The sequence below is a fragment of the Oxyura jamaicensis genome, chromosome 4 (genome assembly GCF_011077185.1).
Source record: "Oxyura jamaicensis isolate SHBP4307 breed ruddy duck chromosome 4, BPBGC_Ojam_1.0, whole genome shotgun sequence".
Classification (NCBI taxonomy): domain Eukaryota; kingdom Metazoa; phylum Chordata; class Aves; order Anseriformes; family Anatidae; genus Oxyura; species Oxyura jamaicensis.
Window position 1 is genome coordinate 59116778 of NC_048896.1, and position 18033 is coordinate 59134810.

The window sequence follows — 18033 nt, forward strand, 5'->3', positions numbered from 1 at the left end:
CTTTCTTTCTTTCTTTCTTTCTTTCTTTCTTTCTTTCTTTCTTTCTTTCTCCCTCCCTCCCTCCCTCCCTCTATCTCTCCCTCCTCCTGTGAAGACAAATTCAAAGAAACAGTTTAGCCTCTCTGCAACGTTTCTGTCCTAAATAACTGTGGCTTGAGAGACCCACCAATTCTCTCCTAGACTTCTTATATTTGACATCCTAAAACTTGTCTGTATATAAATTCCTGACTTTCACTATTGGCTCTAAGTTCCTCACCTTTCTTATTTTCTATCCTAAATTTACCAGTTAGAACATCTGGTCTTTACAGATCATTCTAATTAATACCTTTTCCAGTTCAAATAGCTTTTGAACTGTGCAATATACTTTTCCCTCTTTGCTGCTGTCTTCTTTTACATACAGCTGCTTACATACATGCTGAAACTTTTTATACAGCATTTTTTTGAACATTAGGGTTTAGTTTCACACATTTTAATCACTTCTTTGAAAAAAATGTTCTACTGACAAACTGTTTTGATACAATCTTTTTTGTTAAGAAGTTGAATTTAAATGTTATTAAAGTTGTACTCACTCAGTGGCTCAGCTAAAGTTCCTTCCTGAATCAACTTCCCTTTACACATTCCTCTTGCCTTATTCATTGAACACATTATTAATAATGAATTATTTACTCACTGCTACAACTGTTAGGCTCATTTTATTTTCTTTGCTCCTGTTATTTACTGTATAAATTTAATCTAAAATTTTACTAAAGAAACTATTCAGTAAGGGAAAATAAAGAAATATTACTCTGTTTTCTGGCAGTTTCTGCTTCAAGACCCAAAGAAAAAAGGCAAAATTAAATCTGGATTCTCAAGTGTGGATTATATAATAGCACTCATTTATACTGAGTATTTTAAACATTTTGCCTCCTATTCTTCATGCCCTTATACCAGGAAAGTGTAAAACGTGGACCAATGTCCATAAGTAAACACATTCAACAAAACTACTTATGTTAGCTGAGCAATATTTCAAATCTCCACAGTATGAATAAGAAAATCGTTATTACATTATATCACCAGATATAATCACTATTATAATTTACATACTGCATCAGAACTCTGTTGTTGGACCATGACTGCTGTAAAACCTTAATTTTTTAACTGAAGAGATAGGTATGAAATCAGTATTGCTAAATTAGAGCTTAGTGCTAAAGAAAATTTTTTAGAGGTACGTAACTGAAGACCAGTTAGGTAAAGATAGCAACATTAGTCATTACATCGTAGCTATGTGAAACTTCATATAGGTCTTCAGAGTATGACCAGATGATCAACACCTGGCATTTTAGCTGACTGCCTCAGGACAGTTTTTTTAGTTGCTGTTTTTTTTTTTTGTTGTTGTTGTTTGTTTGTTTGTTTTAGGAATGGCTCCTGCATCTCACAACTGGTATCCTAATTTAAAAGCTTTCAGAGTAAAGCAAATCTGAAGACTGAAATGGTAAGAAGACCTCTCTGAAAGACTGAAATTCACGGACAGAGCTAATTAGGATGAAAGAACTGTGTTGCCTGTGCTGAAAATGATCTCGTTTTGAGTTTTTTTGTTTGTTTGTTTGTTTTTTCCTGATCTGCTGTCCTTAAAGACTTCTGATGCTTTGAAAAGAGATAGTATTGCAATGTCAATGTCTTTGGCTTATTTGGATGAGATAACCATCAAGATAAATTCTTGAAGTCAAGAAGATTCCAGTCTCTAATAAAATACAGAAGGCTACTAAATAGAAAGATCTATTAGAACTCTTGAGTACTATGTTGATCTAAATCTGTCTCAGACTCTACAAAATTACAAGTCTTTTTGAGATCTATGACACTCATGTCACCAAACTACAGTCAAAAGTTGACCAAAGAGATAAGATTTTGGAACAAGACAGGAGGCACTGAGGAACACTGTCAGAAGTTGCTATTACATAGGCTGAAAGATGATCAGATGGAAGGCAAAAAAGTTTTATCTTCTTCCTTCCAAACCCCTAATGTTAACTATGTAAATTGTTTAAAATAATAATCATCAAGGTACTGCTCAATATAAAAGAGGAAAAAATAATGAGAAGCCCCTAGGACAGTTGAAAGGAAAAAAAAAAAAAAGAACACACAAAACAAACAAAAGTATTTGACTTTTTTTTAAAAAAAAATGTTACCCTGTCTATGCTTAAACCACCTAACTGTGAAAAATTTGGAAATAATCCAGCATCAGAAAACAAATTTGAGTAACTCCCCCACTAACGCTATCATCTGATGCTTTTGTTGTCGACAATGTCATACTAACAAGAATCAAGGTCTTGTCTTTTTAAAAAAAAGCATTGATTGATGACTTCCTCAGTGGTGCCTGACTCCAAGGGAAGCCATTTTTCCCCACTGCTTCTAAAATTGTGTTTGTATTATTCCTATTATGAATAGCAGAAAGAGCTAATTTTTATTCCCGCAAAGGGAACACTTTCATACAGCCTTGTGAATAGTACTTACTCAAATATGGTGGTTTGTAAGGCGCTCTTGTATTAGACAGCAGTCCATCCAACTCCTTCCTCTCCAGAGTGTTGTGAAGGGCCTTCTCTTTGCCAAAGGTGGAGAAGGACCTTTCTGCCCCCGGCTGGGCTTCTGGTGTTTCAAACACTTCAGTGTCTGGAACGGAGTCCATGCCAGGTACGTGCAGATTGCTGCGGTAATCTGCAGCTTGGCGTCCATCAGATGGGACAAAGGAAGGCATCCAGCACCGATCTGAGTGGCCCAGTGCTTTACATTCCTCTGTGCAATTGGAGAAGAGATCCATGCCTGCAAGCATGAGAGAAAAAGAAACTAGATATATAAGCTTCAGCATCATGAACAACTGCTGACAGATAAGAAAGACTATGCTGAGAAAAAAGAGAAATATCCTAAGAACTTCTTCCACTACCTCCATGTCAACAAAAAAAATCAGATTGTCCAGTCTTCTGAAGTCAATAGCACCATTGAATACATGTAAATAAATGCTACAATGTCACACGCATGCATACACACACGGACAGAAGGTATGACAAGAAGAAGGGTACTGATGGTTCTAGCTCATAAAATAACTTGCTGATCCCACTGTTTAGAATCTGTTTAAGTAAGGATCAGTTCCATTAGCAGGTAGCATCTGTGTTTCCAGACATTATTCCCAGTCAAAAATACACATTTAAGAAGTGAAGGAATTGTTTTTTCATAAACTTATCTGTGACCAAAAAAAAAACAACAAAACGACATGATTGAGGAATCACAGATTTCATTTATGAAAATGAAATATTTGTAAGTCTGTTATAAAGAAACTATCTGTGTATGCCTGCACACAGACAGAACCTATTGATATGAAAAGCAGATCTTACAAAGTAGGAATCCAGCTTTTAAGTGATCAAGATGGCTTACTAAATCAATCATTACATCATTCTTTCAGACAGGGTGTTCGCTGCAACCGCAGCAGTCCTTACTATCTAGTCATCCAAGTAATGGGATGGAATCCTATAGTAAATAACTCTAATTAGCAGTACAAAGGTAGCTGTAGTCCAATGTGACATGGCTGTGGATACTATTGACAAAATTGTTAATGTTTCCCCTATATCAGCAAACACCTGTCCCTGCCAACACAAAACTGTTTGCTTACAAATGCTTTAATGCTATTAAGATTTCAATGACAAGCTATGCTTAAATTGATCATCTTAAGAACAGTAGTCCAAAAGAATATTTCCTGACAGTGATTCACTGAGTTGTTGGATTACACTTGTTTTGAGAGGAATGGTGTATGAAATCACAGGCATAGAGGAAAATAAATACTAAGGCCTCCAAGTTGTTATTCGATGCCATAAAAAAAGCAGTACAGTAAAAAAATACCCTTTTCTTGTACTTATAAAGATTGCTGAGTGTCTTAGAATAGGTGTATGTCAAAACCGAACTAGATGTTACAAACACTGCATTTACAAGCATTCCGTTAGAATTTGAAAAAAAAAGACAACTTGCAAAAAAAAATAGAAAAAAAAATATTGAAAAGCTGTAATAAGATTCACGCGTTGTAGCTCATTCACCAGCCAACGTTGTGAAAGACTTGATTAGCTCAATCTCCAATGTGAGCTTTAGTATTAAGAATGCTACCACTGTTTTGAACTATAATTTGATTTATATTAGTAATATTTCTGTGTAATTTCACACTACACAAAACAATCTCTTCAGCAAGCAAGACTCTTTCTGAGCTATCAACAAGTGCTTGAGATCTAAAGGCAGTCGTTTAGGCAGACAGAAAGAAAAGGGGAAAAAAATAAAGAAAAAAAGCTTTTTACCTCAGATTAATCTCCCTTCATAATGACTTTTTAATTTTAAATTAATTCATATACAATGCTAGGTCCAGCTTTGATTGGAACCTTGCATTGATAATTGGCATGCACAAGTCTGAAAATAAATTACTGATCAGTGAACTGTTGAAGAATGCAAACGTGAATTGCAGATACAATTAAGGAATCAGATGAAGATCATCACGCAACATGTACAAATCGTATGGTTCTAAATTCTGTAATGGTAGTGGCTAACAATGACTGAAAATAAAGATACAGGCTTCCTGGAAAGAAATGAACACATAGCCATGTCTATAAAACCATGTGCATATGTGCACACGTGTACCTTATATACAGAAATGTTAGAATAAAAATCTCTCCTATGCAATAAAAGACATACTCTAGAATTCAAACTTCTTTGCAGTTCGGAACATTTTAGTTCTTTTTTTTCAGATTTCCTAGCACAGTTACATGTAAACAAGAAATAACCTTGCTTCTCATAGGGAACTGATTACAGTTGCATTTTAGTAGCAGTGTACCAATGACCATATTCATTCAACGCTTTATCAAAGAGAGCAGAAGAAAGACAGAAAAATGTATGGATAAAACTTCATTCTTTTCTTACTGGGGAGAAAGATAGTATAGTAATGTTGTATTGTATAGTAATGTTGTATTTAAGACATATTCAAAGATAGATTATTTTATCTACTAGTGGAATTGTATTTCCTCTGGAAAATTAACCTCCATTTTACTATTCTGTTTTCACATCAGCTCCTAGACAGCAAAATGTCTCTATCCAAAAATTAAATTTTTAGTTCCTTTTTGAATACTGCTTCTCTATGACAGTGCGACGAATAGTATTATGTAACAGCTTATAAAGGAAATGTTACAGCCTCCTTAAATCAGGATTTTGAATAAACAAAGTAATGAATGTAGGAGATATCAACTGTAAACTTGTATGACAAATCCACCCCCCCCCAAGAAGCTGAGAACTTCTAAAGGAAAATACAAGTATAAAAAAAAATCCTAACTTCAACATCCACTGCTAACAAGGAGCTAGAAAGTAAATGCTTGATTACCATGCAAACAGCTGTTCAGAGAAGTGTGGGTTGGGTATTGCTCCTACTTGAATCAGTCACAGAGTTCCCTAAGAGGTTAATGGGCTCAGAACCAAGCCTTTTGTTTTAATATTTCAACAGAAAATGAATTTGGATTATCAGTCTAGTTTTGGAATCCCTGGGCACCTATATCTACATTGACTATGATATGAGCTATTCTTCCTCCACCTTTTTCCTGTGGGTCATACTATAGATATCTCTGTTTTTAATTGAAAAGCATTAAAAATGTGGTGGGTGGCAGGGCAGGAAAGGCTGTTTGCTAGATTTCAGGGAGTATATCACACTACATGACGTAAGAAATTCAGCACAGAACTCCTTTATTCACCAAGAAGCATATTATTGATTTATAACAAAAATAAATGTTCAGCAGTATGACACTTCCATCTCATCTCCCTCATAAATCTGCTTACGTATATAGTCTGAAGTAAACTATCCATCATAATTGCAAATCCACATTAATGAAAAACGCTTTATATTTTCTACTTAGTTATCATATTAGACCTTGCATGTAGATAAACTGAGATTTTAAAGGTGGCTCTGAATTATGAATTTCAAATGTCCTTTGTAGATCCAAATAGGTGGTATAAAGCACCAAAGAGCCAAAAAATGATAAGCATTGAGCTATTGCAAATACAGCATACATATAAAAGCTCATAACAAAGGTCAAGGCTGGATAGGCCAGTGGGCAATATGAGCTTTTGCACAACCTAACTTTGCAGATTTTGAAGGATAAAGAGCCCTGCCCCTTCCTCAAAGGAAACAAAAAACTAAGAAAGGAGTTAAATAATAAGTTGCATATCTGCATCTGAATTTCCTGACCTCAGGTGCTTTGAATACTACTTGGTAGTATTGCCTTTCTAAAGCATAGTCCAAGTTTGCTTCCTTTCCATATTTCAAAAGGAGAAAATCAAAATGATTTTTTGTGCATGAATTCTACTTGATTTGAAAGACAATTTTAAGATCAAAGGAAAAGTTAAGCCTAAAACCATTTTAAAATAATTTATCACTTCTTAATGTAATTAAGAGAGAAGAGCCATATACCAAGCCTTTTTTAGAGTAGTGACTGAACATATTCATTTATATATTACTGAGTAAATGATGTAATAAAAAGAAAAAAAAATGCAAAATATTTTTTGTAGTATTGTTATCAAGAGTTTTTTCCCAATGTGTATCTTCAGTTTGTTTTTCCTCATGAATTTGACTTTTCCTTAGAATTAAATGGCATTTGTTGCTTCTTCTGTAGTAACTTTCTAAGGATTGGATGGCAAATAGATGTGATGTAGGGAACCAGAACTCCTTTTTGGAACTCCCTTACCAGCTTGGCTACCCATTTGGTTAGATTATCCTTGAACAAGTTAGTCACTTCCCTATGATTCATGTTTTCTGTCTGTAAATAAGGATAATGACTTTAACCTCCTTTGTGGAAGACTTTATCTACTGAAGAAATGGACTTCATGAAACAGAGTTATTATCATTCTTTCTTGCTAAGTAATTGGTGCGCTGCCTTGGATAAAACTGACTTCATCTCTATGAGAACATGAAAAAAAAAAAAAAAGACTTAAACATCTTCAATATTCAGCTCTTCCAAATCTCAGCTTCAAAGACCTATCTGGACTATTAAAATGTGAATGTTACTAAGCATGCAGCCCAAGGAAAGAAGGGAAAAAAGGCAAAAAAAAAAAAAAACAAAAAACACACCACCATACCCTCAGTTCAAGTCAAAGCACTTTTATAAGCATTTTAGCACTTTTATAAGCATTTTAATGTTCATTCTTACTTTATCTGAGATAGACTGTTAGCCCAAGTGATCTTCAAAACATGATTTAGCTGTCAGTCTGCATAGGCTCAGAAGGAACACTGTTTTTTTCCCCTCTGTCCCTTTATCACCAAAATTCTCCTTGTGACTTCTCAGATTCTTGTCCCTATGAACAATGAAATATCATAGCTATTCCACATCCCAGCAATAACGCCTCTTGGGGTTTACTAAATCTGAGTTGGTGTGAGGTAATGCTTCACCCTTTGCCTTCGTGTTAGACCAATATCAATTCCCTTCATAAATTTCAGTAGTGGAAATCTGATCTTAGCTCTCAGGCAGTCACTAATACATACTGTCCAGTGCAATACTGCACCAAGTAGAATGTAAAAAAGTTGATGCATTTTATATTATGTAATTTAAAGTGTGTGTATTTTGCTTCACGTCAGATACTCCTTCCTGAAGTACATCTGAGAGATCATGTCAATTCAGTGAAAGACAGCAAAACAAAGGTAATATTGTAAAGAACTCTGCGTGTTCGGCGTGAGAAAACCGAGTAGCTAGTGACCAACCATACAAAATAAATTGATGGCGTGAGTCCAAATCTTACAGGACAGGTGTCTAATCACACAGTTTAAACATATGCACACACACAGAGTACTAATTGGCACCCAAGTCAGCAGTTTCACAAGGGAGGCCAAGAATTTAATCAACCATGGGAAATAAACTAACTTCATGCTTAGAAATGACTCCTACAGAACATGACTGAAATTCAGTGTGTTAGTAATAGGTAGAAGTGCAGCATTTGTTCTACAACACAGTAACAGCTTTTGTCTCAACAATTTTCAGCCAGAGAAGAAAAGCACGAGTAATTATAACACCCATTTGGGATTTGAGAAACCCCTCCCTCCATCAACCAAAAACTTTCTGCGTGACCTTAGGAAGGCCATTTTCCGAAAGACTCAGATCCTTACCCCCCCACCCCCCAATGAAATCATCACTCAGTCAGTAAAAATTAGGCTCTTGAACACTTTTGAGTATCCCACTACTTGCCATTCTCTGTTAAATTCAGGTGGCAGTCCTTTCCTAGTTCATTGATATTGAGGTAGATAAGAATGCAGATAACAATAATGCATTCAGGTGCTACCTTAATGGGAAAAATATGAATCCCTCACATACTTTCCAGAAACCATCATTAAATCACTTCCAAGAAAATATACATCATTAAAAGGTGAACCAGAATCTTATTTCAAAACACAATTGGACATTTTATGACACACAGAACAGCTTAGTTCAGAATTTTTGCAAAATAATTGTGCAGGAGAACTCTATGACACTCTGCTAGATTTTCATCCTGCGTGATTACCATCCCAACTAATAACTCACCACAACTTTGACAGCCAGCTAGCCTAGCAATGGACTCCTACGGAATAGCTATGTGTGTGCCAAAGGATACTTCACTGGCGACAGTAACAGAAGTCATGCACAGAAGAGGAAAATAAGGTATTTTGCAAGCAAAACATGTTGCTGACTAAAACTGGTAGGGAGGAAGTATTATTTTTCAATGAGAATGTTTGACTAAACATTTTCAGATACAAATACAATGCTTTTGAAAACAAATACGAATATGCATGGTATCAGGTAATATCTTAGGGAAAAAAAAAAAAGCATTATCAACAACTGTGTTTTCCTTTAATAATTTAGATAGAATTGATTATAAAGCACTAGAGTAACTGAAAAACTGAGAAGGCATTCCCTCAGATATTTCCTCTAGTCATTCAAGATCAAACAAGATTTATGCTCATTTTTTTCATAAAATTAATCACAAAAAAAAGCTAATAGCAAGAGTAATGCCTTTATATCAAATTATCTTGTCACCACTTTGGTCAAAGGGAACTTTCTTTGCACTGTGACAGTACGATTGAGCCTAAAACTTAGAGGAAAACTGTATTATACATTAGTAGGAAATTATAGCAATTTCTTCAGAGAATTGTATTTAAATATTTATTGGGAGCCAGCATTTTAAAAACTGCTCATGCAAATTACCCTGAAAGCACAGCACCGATATATTAATTGGAAGTTCTGCGTGTTTGAGGTTTCAGCTCAAAACTGTTACTTGTGAGCTGACCAAACCTAACTGTCAGCACTCATTACCTCATCTGCAATCATCATTTACGTTACGGAAGTTCATAAATCAGATCAGACCACCGAGTGATTTGAAAATATTTTGAAACTGTAGTTTTTGCCTTTAATTCAGTAAAATAGAAATAAGAAAAATAAGGAATTTACCCAGTTAAGAACTAACATCAAGTTTGACAACAGTCATAGTGTTCTTATCTGAAATAGACTACTTGTAAAACTGGGAGAAAGAATAGAGAGCAGAGGCACAACAATAACAGCACTGGATGCATCTAAAATAAAATAGCTTTCAGTTTATGTGCAACTATATGATTATATTCCCACCATCAGTCAAACCCAGCCCCTTCTGCAGATGTTTATTCTTTTCTCTCCTGTTTGGTTATTATGGTTCATTATGTTGAGGGACTAAACTGATTGAAATGTTCATTGAGATGACTGCTGCAGTAAAATGCGTAAAAGAAAAAAAAAATGAATGCAGGGAGGGCAGGAGGAGAGGGAGCTTTTTATAACTCAGTAGCACTGATTGCTGCATCAGAAACAGTGCAAAAGAATGGGTAGGGGGAGGCTAAATACATGGCTTTTTAAGACAACAATAAATCATACGCCATATATAGGCCAAAAATGAAAGAGGCTCTGTGTTCAGATGTAAACTTCTGGCAAGACCTGGTTTGTTGTCAGGTTCCCAGACACAAAATAGACACTCTGTTCACTTAGCATGAAGCCCTGCAAGAAGCAGGGAGCTCCGGAGACTCTTGGCTCTTCTTGAGTCTCATTAGGTCTGCATATTAATGACTTGCAGCAATATAAAGGGGCCCTGTAGCAGCCTCCTCTTCCCCTGGTTCCTGGGTTTTCCATCGTTAAGGGGACAGTGACTATAGCAGCAGAAACATAGAGGATATTAACAGCACGCGGGAGATGCTGCACTGCTATGACAGCGGAGTCCCTTGCCCTGAAATCTTTTAAAATGGAGTTCAGGAAAAAATAAAATAAAAATAAAATAATAATAAAAAAAATAAAAAAGGAAGAGTAGAGAAACTCATTCAGTATTTTGTATGACATACTTGTAGCAAATCCTAATACATGACAGGGCATAGATGAAACAAGGGGAAAGAAATCACTTCATTGATTCAAGGCATACTAGACCTTTGGAAACTGCGGTAGGGAGGAAAGCAAAAGCATTTCTGGCTAAAATGCAGTGTGGGGGCGAGAATGAATTCTAATGCACAGACTCTAAACAAATGTCCCTTTCAAAGGAAAACTGACAGTATGAGAGCAAAGACAGCAAGCCACATGCCTAGGAATAACACTGCAATGTATATGTTTTCTAGGTGATTTGAATCATGGCTATATCGTAGCCTTTCAAAGCATTTATTTGTTTTGCTAGGCCTGAAAGAAATATACTTAAAAATACCTTAGCCTTATTAACATGGAGGTCACTTACACTATATGGTCTGTTAATTTGAATTGAAAAACAGTCCTCTAAAAATGCTAAGGTATTACCCATTCAGAACACCCAATGTGTCTCCACTGATCCCCAGCAAAAATCCTCACAGTCTGGCTGTCTTTCAGTCACTGGGCTCATTCTTTGCCTTGGGAACTCCCCCTGCACTTCATGCTGCCGTGCCAGCTGAAGTGCCTACTAAACAAAGTTGCCTAAAGCTTTGAAATCCTGTAAATCTATTGTTGGGAAAAAAGTGCACTAGAAAACAGACCAATAACTTTGCTTTAATGTGAAGTTTTGCTGCAGCCATTAATGCAGAGTAATACGACAATGCGCCACAACCCCCTCCCCCCCGGGCCCAGACCAAAATAATAAAATAAGTTTTGCCCCTTGAATGCATAGTGTTCAAAACTGTCTCCTTGTGTAGGTTACCATAGTGGCAAGCTGGCTTAAACCCAGCCTTCCATGCAATATGTTTACATTATTTTATGCTGGTTTTGCATTATATTCCTACAGGTAACTGCTCTTTCTAGTCTCCCTACTTAAAGATTGACTATTTCCACTGTCTTATCAGACTTACCAGAGGATTGACCTCGATTAGTGGCATCATGATCACTGTCTCCTTGCTCACTGTCTCCATGACCACTGTCCTTAGAGCTTACTATGTCTGCTTCCTGGAATGCAGAACTAGACACAGAAACATCCTTACATTAGAATAAACATGAAAGAGGAAGTCATAAAACATTCTTCTGCCATCACATGGCCAAACACGGTGCTGCATTCACCCACTCCTGCCTTGCTGCACTGCTTCTGCAGAGGCACCCTGTCCACCACAAACCAAACTTGCATTTTCAGACACTTCTAGTCTAGCTGAAACAGACAGCAGGCATTACCACTCTGCATGTTTTTTCATGTAATCGGTATAATTAATTTGGTATCATTTACATAAGCTGGATAGCTAAATTGTCACTCAGAGAGGCCAGTGTTATCTGGTACACCCTGCAGAAGGATTCATAAGTATTTAAAGCACGTTTTAGGCTAATATATGAAATGAGATTTTGTTCTCTTTTCAGATGATTTTGAAAAGAGTTCAGAAAAGCTGTAATTCAGACTCATTTAGTTGACAGAATTTTATTTAATGTGTCTACATACATCCGTTTCCCCACTGCTTTGCTACTATTTTACATCTGCAGTAAACACATCTGTGCATCCCATTCACACTTCCTAAAGCATGCATTATGAAAACACAACTAAGCTCATACCTGTTTACCCGTCGGGGTCTGTCAACTAGATAACTGAGCTCAGCACGCTGATGTTTCGTCTAGGAAAAAAAAATATTAAGAAACATTTGATCTCTTGGTATTTCTGTACCAGCACCAGAAAATATACAGGAGCAGCTCACCATATTCACTATAAATGGCAATGTTTAGCTGCAAGTAGGCCTACACAATCTGCTTCTAGGACATAAGGAGAGAAACCCACCAGCCCTCGCCTCTTCTTGACACATATGGGAAAGCATGAGGAATTTTTTCCCCCAAGTTCTTTGGGACAAGATTCTGACACTTTTTCTCACAGTGCATGCTGTCAAGCATCACAAGGACTCCCACAAAATCAGCACAACTATTTCTAGGCTTGTGTACTAGTTGCTCTGAGGAAAACTTATTGGAATCTAGTTTTTGGTCTGTTTTTAATTCCAGCATATAAAAATAGGTGGAGACAGTATAGTTATTGCACACTAGGGGAGAAAATAAATCAAGATACCATCAGGTCCTCAAAAATGCAAGAGGAGGCAGAGTTTTACACACATTTCAAGGAAAAATCAACTTTAAAAGCCAGCACTAGACATTTTACTTCAAAATGTATCCAGCCTTAGAAAACATCATTCAAACTACCTCTGCCAGACTAGACAGAGTTGAGGTTACAGTATTCAAGTTAAGAGAAAGTGTGTTTTCACTAAGACACAAGCAGAGGGGTACCAAGGGTGTGTATGAGTTAGCTGAGTAAATGATTACCGGGGAGCACTGTGATATGGCATATGCTTTGATAGAGATTCTCTACACACTAGGTGACATGATACAGAGAACAAGCTTAACAAGAAGGAACTTTAAATCTCTGCATGTAATTTGACAGAAGCTCCTTCTTGCTGTCTTTCTTTGCGAGCTCAGCTTTAGGTCATAAAGGGCTGTTCAGGCAGAGGGAAGACAAGTCAAGGAGTAAACTCTAGCTCACAAATCCCTTAAAGTTCCAGCTAACTGCAGAGATTGTAACGGTCCCAGAGGAGGGGGCTCCCTTGGGCAGAAGGGGTTCGTGAAAGGGTTTGGAAAGACAAAAAGTGCAGTCCCCATATTTCTCCCTGTGGTTATTCCCCATGTTATCAGAGAGGCACAGCCCCCTGCGAAGCACCAGCGAGCCCCCGGCCAGGAGAGGACCCCTGGACGTGAGGGTAGGGGGCGGTTAGATGAGGTGCAAAAAACACCCCCCCCCCCCAAAAAAAAAAAAAAAAAAAAAAAAAAAAAAGCGGGGGCAGAGGAGGGGCCCAGGGGGGAATTCCGGGGGACCAGGACGGGGACGGGCCCTCTCCCCCCTTACCTCGCTGGAGAGGATGCTGCCGTTGGAGATGATGTCGGGCTGCTGGTCGGCGTAGCCGGTGACGATGGCCCCGCAGGGGTTGTGCTCGGCGTCGGTGCTGCGGGAGGGGCTGCAGGGCTTGAGGAACATCAGGTCGGTCTTGGCGGACTCGGGGGTGAGGCAGACCTGGTAGCAGTAGTTCTGGTTGTGGTGGTGGGAGCCGAAGCTGCCCGCCTCCTCGGCCGGCACCTGCGCCGGGTTGCTGGGCACGTTGGAGCTCTGCACCAGCATGATGTCGGACTTGCTGAGCTTCTTCTTGCGGGCCCGCGCCTGGCGGCTGCAGCAGGGGCAGCAGCAGCAGCAGCCCAGGCAGCAGTCGCTGGCCAGGCAGGTGTAGATGTTGAGCTTCTTCTCCTTCTGGCAGCGCACGGCCAGCACGATCATGGCCAACAGGAAGACGAAGGACACGGAGCCGAGCGCGATGATGAGGATGAGGGTGAGGTCGAGCGACGCGTCCCCCCCGGAGCGGCTGGGACGGTGCTCGCCGCCTGCCCCGCCGCCCCCCGCGCCCGCCCCGGCTCCCTGCCCGCCGCCGCCGCCGCCGCCGGGCCGCTCGGCCGCGCCGTCCACCAGCACCACCTGGATGGCGGCGGTGGAGGACAGCGGCGGCTGCCCGTGGTCGCGCACCTCGACGAGAAGCTCGTAGGGGCGCTGCGGATCGCGCTTGGCCGGCACCCTGCGCGCCGTGCGGAGCTCGCCGCTGCGCCAGTCCATGCGGAAGAGGCTGGCCTCGTTGCCCCGCGCGATGCTGTAGGTGAGGCGCGCGTTGTCGCCGTCGTCGGCGTCCACGGCGGCCACCCGGCTCACCAGGTAGCCCGGCTCGGCGCCGCGGGGCAGCAGCTCCCTCGCCGGGGTGCCGTTGCGGCCCGGCACGGGGCTGACGATGGCGGGCGCGTTGTCGTTCTGGTCCACTACCACGATGTTGACGGTGGCGTTGGCGGCCAGCGGGCGCGGCTCCTCGCCGGCGTCGCGGGCCTCCACCTGAAAGCTGAACTCCTTGAGCTGCTCGTAGTCGAAGGAGCGCAGCGCGTAGAGGAATCCGTTCTCGGCGTTGATGGAGACGTAGGTGAAGACGGACATGCCCTGGATCTGGCTCTCCAGGATGGAGTAGGCGAGCCGCGCGTTGGCGCCCTGGTCGCGGTCAGTGGCGCTGACGGCGTAGATGTAGGCGCCGGGCACGTTGTTCTCGCTGACGAAGACCTGGTAGACGGGCTGCGAGAAGCGCGGCGCGTTGTCGTTCACGTCGCTCACCCGCACCTGGATGGACTTGCTGGTGCTGAGCGGCGGCCGGCCACCGTCCCGAGCCACCACCGTCAGCGTGTAGGCGTCGCCGCCCGGCTGCTCGCGGTCGAGCGGCCCCTCGGTGACGATGGTGTAGTAGTTCTTGAAGGAGCTCTTGAGGCGGAAGGGCGCGTCGCCCTGCAGCAGCTCGCACTGCACCTGCCCATTCTCCTCCGAGTCGCGGTCCGACACGCTGAAGAGGGCCACTACGGTGCCCGGCGCCGCCGCCTCGCTCACCGCCTCCTTGACGGTGGAGAAGCTGATCTCGGGCGCGTTGTCGTTGGCGTCCAGCACCCGCACCAGCACCTTGCAGTGCGCCGGCACGGCGTTGGGCCCCAGGTCCTTGGCTTGCACGTACACCTGGTATACGCTGCTCTCCTCGTAGTCCAGCTCGCCGCTCACCTCCAGCCGCCCGGTGCGCGGCGCGATGCCGAAGAGCTCCCGGGCGCGGGCCGAGATGTGGCTGCTGAAGGAGTAGATGACCTCGCCGTTCTGCCCCTCGTCGGGGTCGCTAGCGTTGAGCTGCAGCACCAGGGTGCCGGGCGGCGAGTTCTCGGGCAGCGACACGGTGTAGACGGGCTGCTCGAAGGCGGGGACGTTGTCGTTGGAGTCCAGCACCCGCACGGTGAGCAGGGCGGTGCCGGTGCGCTGCTGGGGCTGCCCGCCGTCCACCGCCGTCAGCACGTAGCGGTGCACGGCTTGCTGCTCGCGGTCCAGCGGCTGGTCCAGCACCAGCTCGGCGAAGCGGTTGCCGTCTCCCTGCGTCTGCACGTCGAGGGAGAAGTAGCTGTTGGGGGTGATCTCGTAGGTGCGCAGCGAGTTGGTGCCCACGTCGGGGTCGAAGGCGCTCTCCAGGGGGAAGCGGGTGCCCGGCGTGGCGCTCTCCGAGATCTCCACCGTCAGGTCGGGCTCCGGGAAGGAGGGCGGGTTGTCGTTGATGTCCAGCACCTCGATCTCCACCCGGAACAGCTCCAGGGGGTTCTCCAGGAAGACCTCCAGGTGCAGCAGGCAGGAGGGGCTCTGCTTGCAGATCTGCTCCCGGTCGATCTTCTCGTTCACGTAGAGCACCCCGGTCTCCAGGTTGAGCTCCAGGTAAGGGCTGCGGGAGTTAGGCGCCGTCTGGAAGCGGCGAGCCGAAAGTTTTGTAATGTCCAAGCCCAGGTCCTCGGCGATATTCCCCACGAACGTGCCATGCTCCTGCTCCTCCTGCACCGTGTAATGAAGCTGGCAAAGGGCCCCCTCCACCATCCAGAGCAAGGCGAGGAGGAATAGCACGACCATCTCCAAGCGGGGAAAGAGAGCCCCCCTCCCCGACACCACCTCTTCCTCCTCTTCCGAAGACCTCCTCTCCCTCCTCCGAAAGCACACAGCGCAGTGTGTGCGCCTTTGCCTGTGTGTCTGTGTGTGTGAGTGTGTCTGTGCGTGTCCGCGCCTCCGAGCGTTCGGGGAGAGAGAGAGAGAGGGATCGGGGGAGGGGGAAAGGAAAGGGGGGTTTGGTTTAGAGGGGGATATGCTAGGTATTATTTCTTCTGATTCATGTTAAGATCTTTTTCTCCCCCATCTCCCTCCTATTTGTTAGGAGTACTATTGTTTCACACGCTGACCAAATGAAGAAGGCAGGCGTCCCCACTTCATCTGTGATCTTCGGAATAAACAGCCAACTAATAATAGCTATTAGCTGGCTGTATCTATAGATAAACGGTAGCCCGCTTTTATTTATTCCGAGAGTCTTGGCACTGCACCGCAGCGGCGGCGGCGGAGGCAGCAGCAGCAAATCCCAAGGAGGAAATTTTTATATTTCAAGATTGTCCTCGGTTTGTCTTCCTGGTGGGAGCTGGAGGGGTAGATGCTGCTGGAAGAGCCGGTGGACATGCCCTCTCGAGATGCAAGAAAAAGGCAGGAAACCGCGAAATAAATAAAAAAAAATTAAAACCCGCAAAAAGATTTCGTATCAAAAAAGGCAGAGAACAGCTTCGCTACCCAAAACTTTCATTCCCTGATTTCTCGGGGATCTCCTCTTTTTATTTAAAGGTCTTAGATTTTCCTCTCTTCTATCAACAGTCTTTCCTTTTCTTCTTTTATTGCTATCATTACGCTCATCATCATCATCACTGCTTTTTACGGATGTGCCGATCAGCTTTTTTCCTCCTCTCTTGCTGCTTTTGCGCCTAACCCCTCTCTGTCTGTCTGTCTCTCTGTCTGTGCTTGCTGCTGCTGCTGCTGCTGCTGCTGCCGCCGCCGCCGCCGCCGCTCCCGTCCCGGCTCCGTCCCCGTCCCCGGCTCCTCTGATCTCTGCCGGCAGTTTCTGAGGCGGCAGCGCTCGGCTCCGCTGTTTTTGCGCAGCGCCCGGCTCCTGCCAACCAATCGGCTGCCAGCACCGCCTCCGGGGGCGGTGCCCATTGGCCGCGGCGCACGTCAAGTAGGCTGCAGCACGGCCGGGCGGGCAGTGCGTGCAGCACAGGCAGCGCAGTGCAAGGCGTGCAGTACATGCAGTACACCCGGTACATCCAATGCAATGCGTGCGATGCAATACATGCAATGAGCGCAATGCAATATTTGCATCCTTGCCCGCCTGCCAGCCCCCGAGAGCGGCTATTCCCCTGCCGCAGGAGCAGGGTCGGGAAACCACCGCTCGTCACCACAGAGCCGTAAACAGCCATCTCCTTGGAGAGGGAGTTTCCACCAGCTACCAACTTTCCTATCCTACGCCCCGGCACGACGCCGTTTTTAGAAAAAGCGTAAACAATGGGAAACTTGCGAAAAAATTTTCCTCCCTCGGGGGCTGCCTTAGCTAATTAGTTTGCTTGGCGGCGGCGGAAAGTGCCGCTCTCCATCTGCGCGGTGTTTCCAGCTCCCAGCCCGTGCCGTTCCCCCACGCGTTACACCTTCCAGTGTCCCCCGGCGGCATGGGATGCTCGGAAAAGGGGAAGGGGTGGGGGGGGTGGGGGGAGGGGGAGAAGGGCGAGCGGAGAGGGAAGCCAGTCCCATGCCCCCGCACCGGCTCCCGGGGGTGCTGCATTTGGGGGAGGCACGGGCGGGCGCTCGGAGCCGCTCATTGCCGAGCGAGGTGAACCCGGTGCCGGCTTCCCCGCCGGGCGCCCTCGCTGAGCCGGGGCGAAGCGGCATCCCGCAACTCCACAAACCGCAAATAAATAAAATTTAAAAATGACTAATTTTTTTTCAAAAAAAAAATCGATTTTATTGCTGCCGATGATCAGGCACCACCCGCCAGCGGTGTCCCCCGGGACAGGGCACGGCCCACGGGCGGCCCCACCACACGCGCGGGGGCTGCGACGCCGCCGCCGCCGCCGCCGCTGCCGCCACCGGCCGCCCACCGGCACCAACGGCGGGCGCCGGGCGCCCCCCAGCGGCAGC

The 18033-nt window shown here is 44.0% G+C and overlaps 1 protein-coding gene across 11 annotated transcripts in view; it reads right to left on the reverse strand.

Annotated features, from left to right (window-relative positions):
- Positions 1–16943, reverse strand: part of PCDH10 (protocadherin 10) — a 36539-nt gene extending 19596 nt beyond the window's left edge. For 6 of the 11 annotated variants that reach the window (XM_035324602.1, XM_035324600.1, XM_035324598.1 and 3 more), the window contains exons 1-4: positions 13339–16943; positions 12012–12070; positions 11330–11436; positions 2488–2817 (exon numbers count right to left, since the gene is read on the reverse strand). In XM_035324602.1, the coding sequence (XP_035180493.1) occupies positions 2488–2817; positions 11330–11436; positions 12012–12070; positions 13339–15939 (3097 nt within the window). In that variant the 5' untranslated portion in view covers positions 15940–16943. Of the gene's footprint in view, positions 1–364; positions 373–2487; positions 2818–11329; positions 11437–12011; positions 12071–13338 lie in introns of all 11 variants that reach the window. The other 5 variants (XM_035324607.1, XM_035324606.1, XM_035324608.1 and 2 more) reach the window with 4 other exon arrangements.
- Between the last annotated feature and the right edge of the window lie 1090 nt (positions 16944–18033).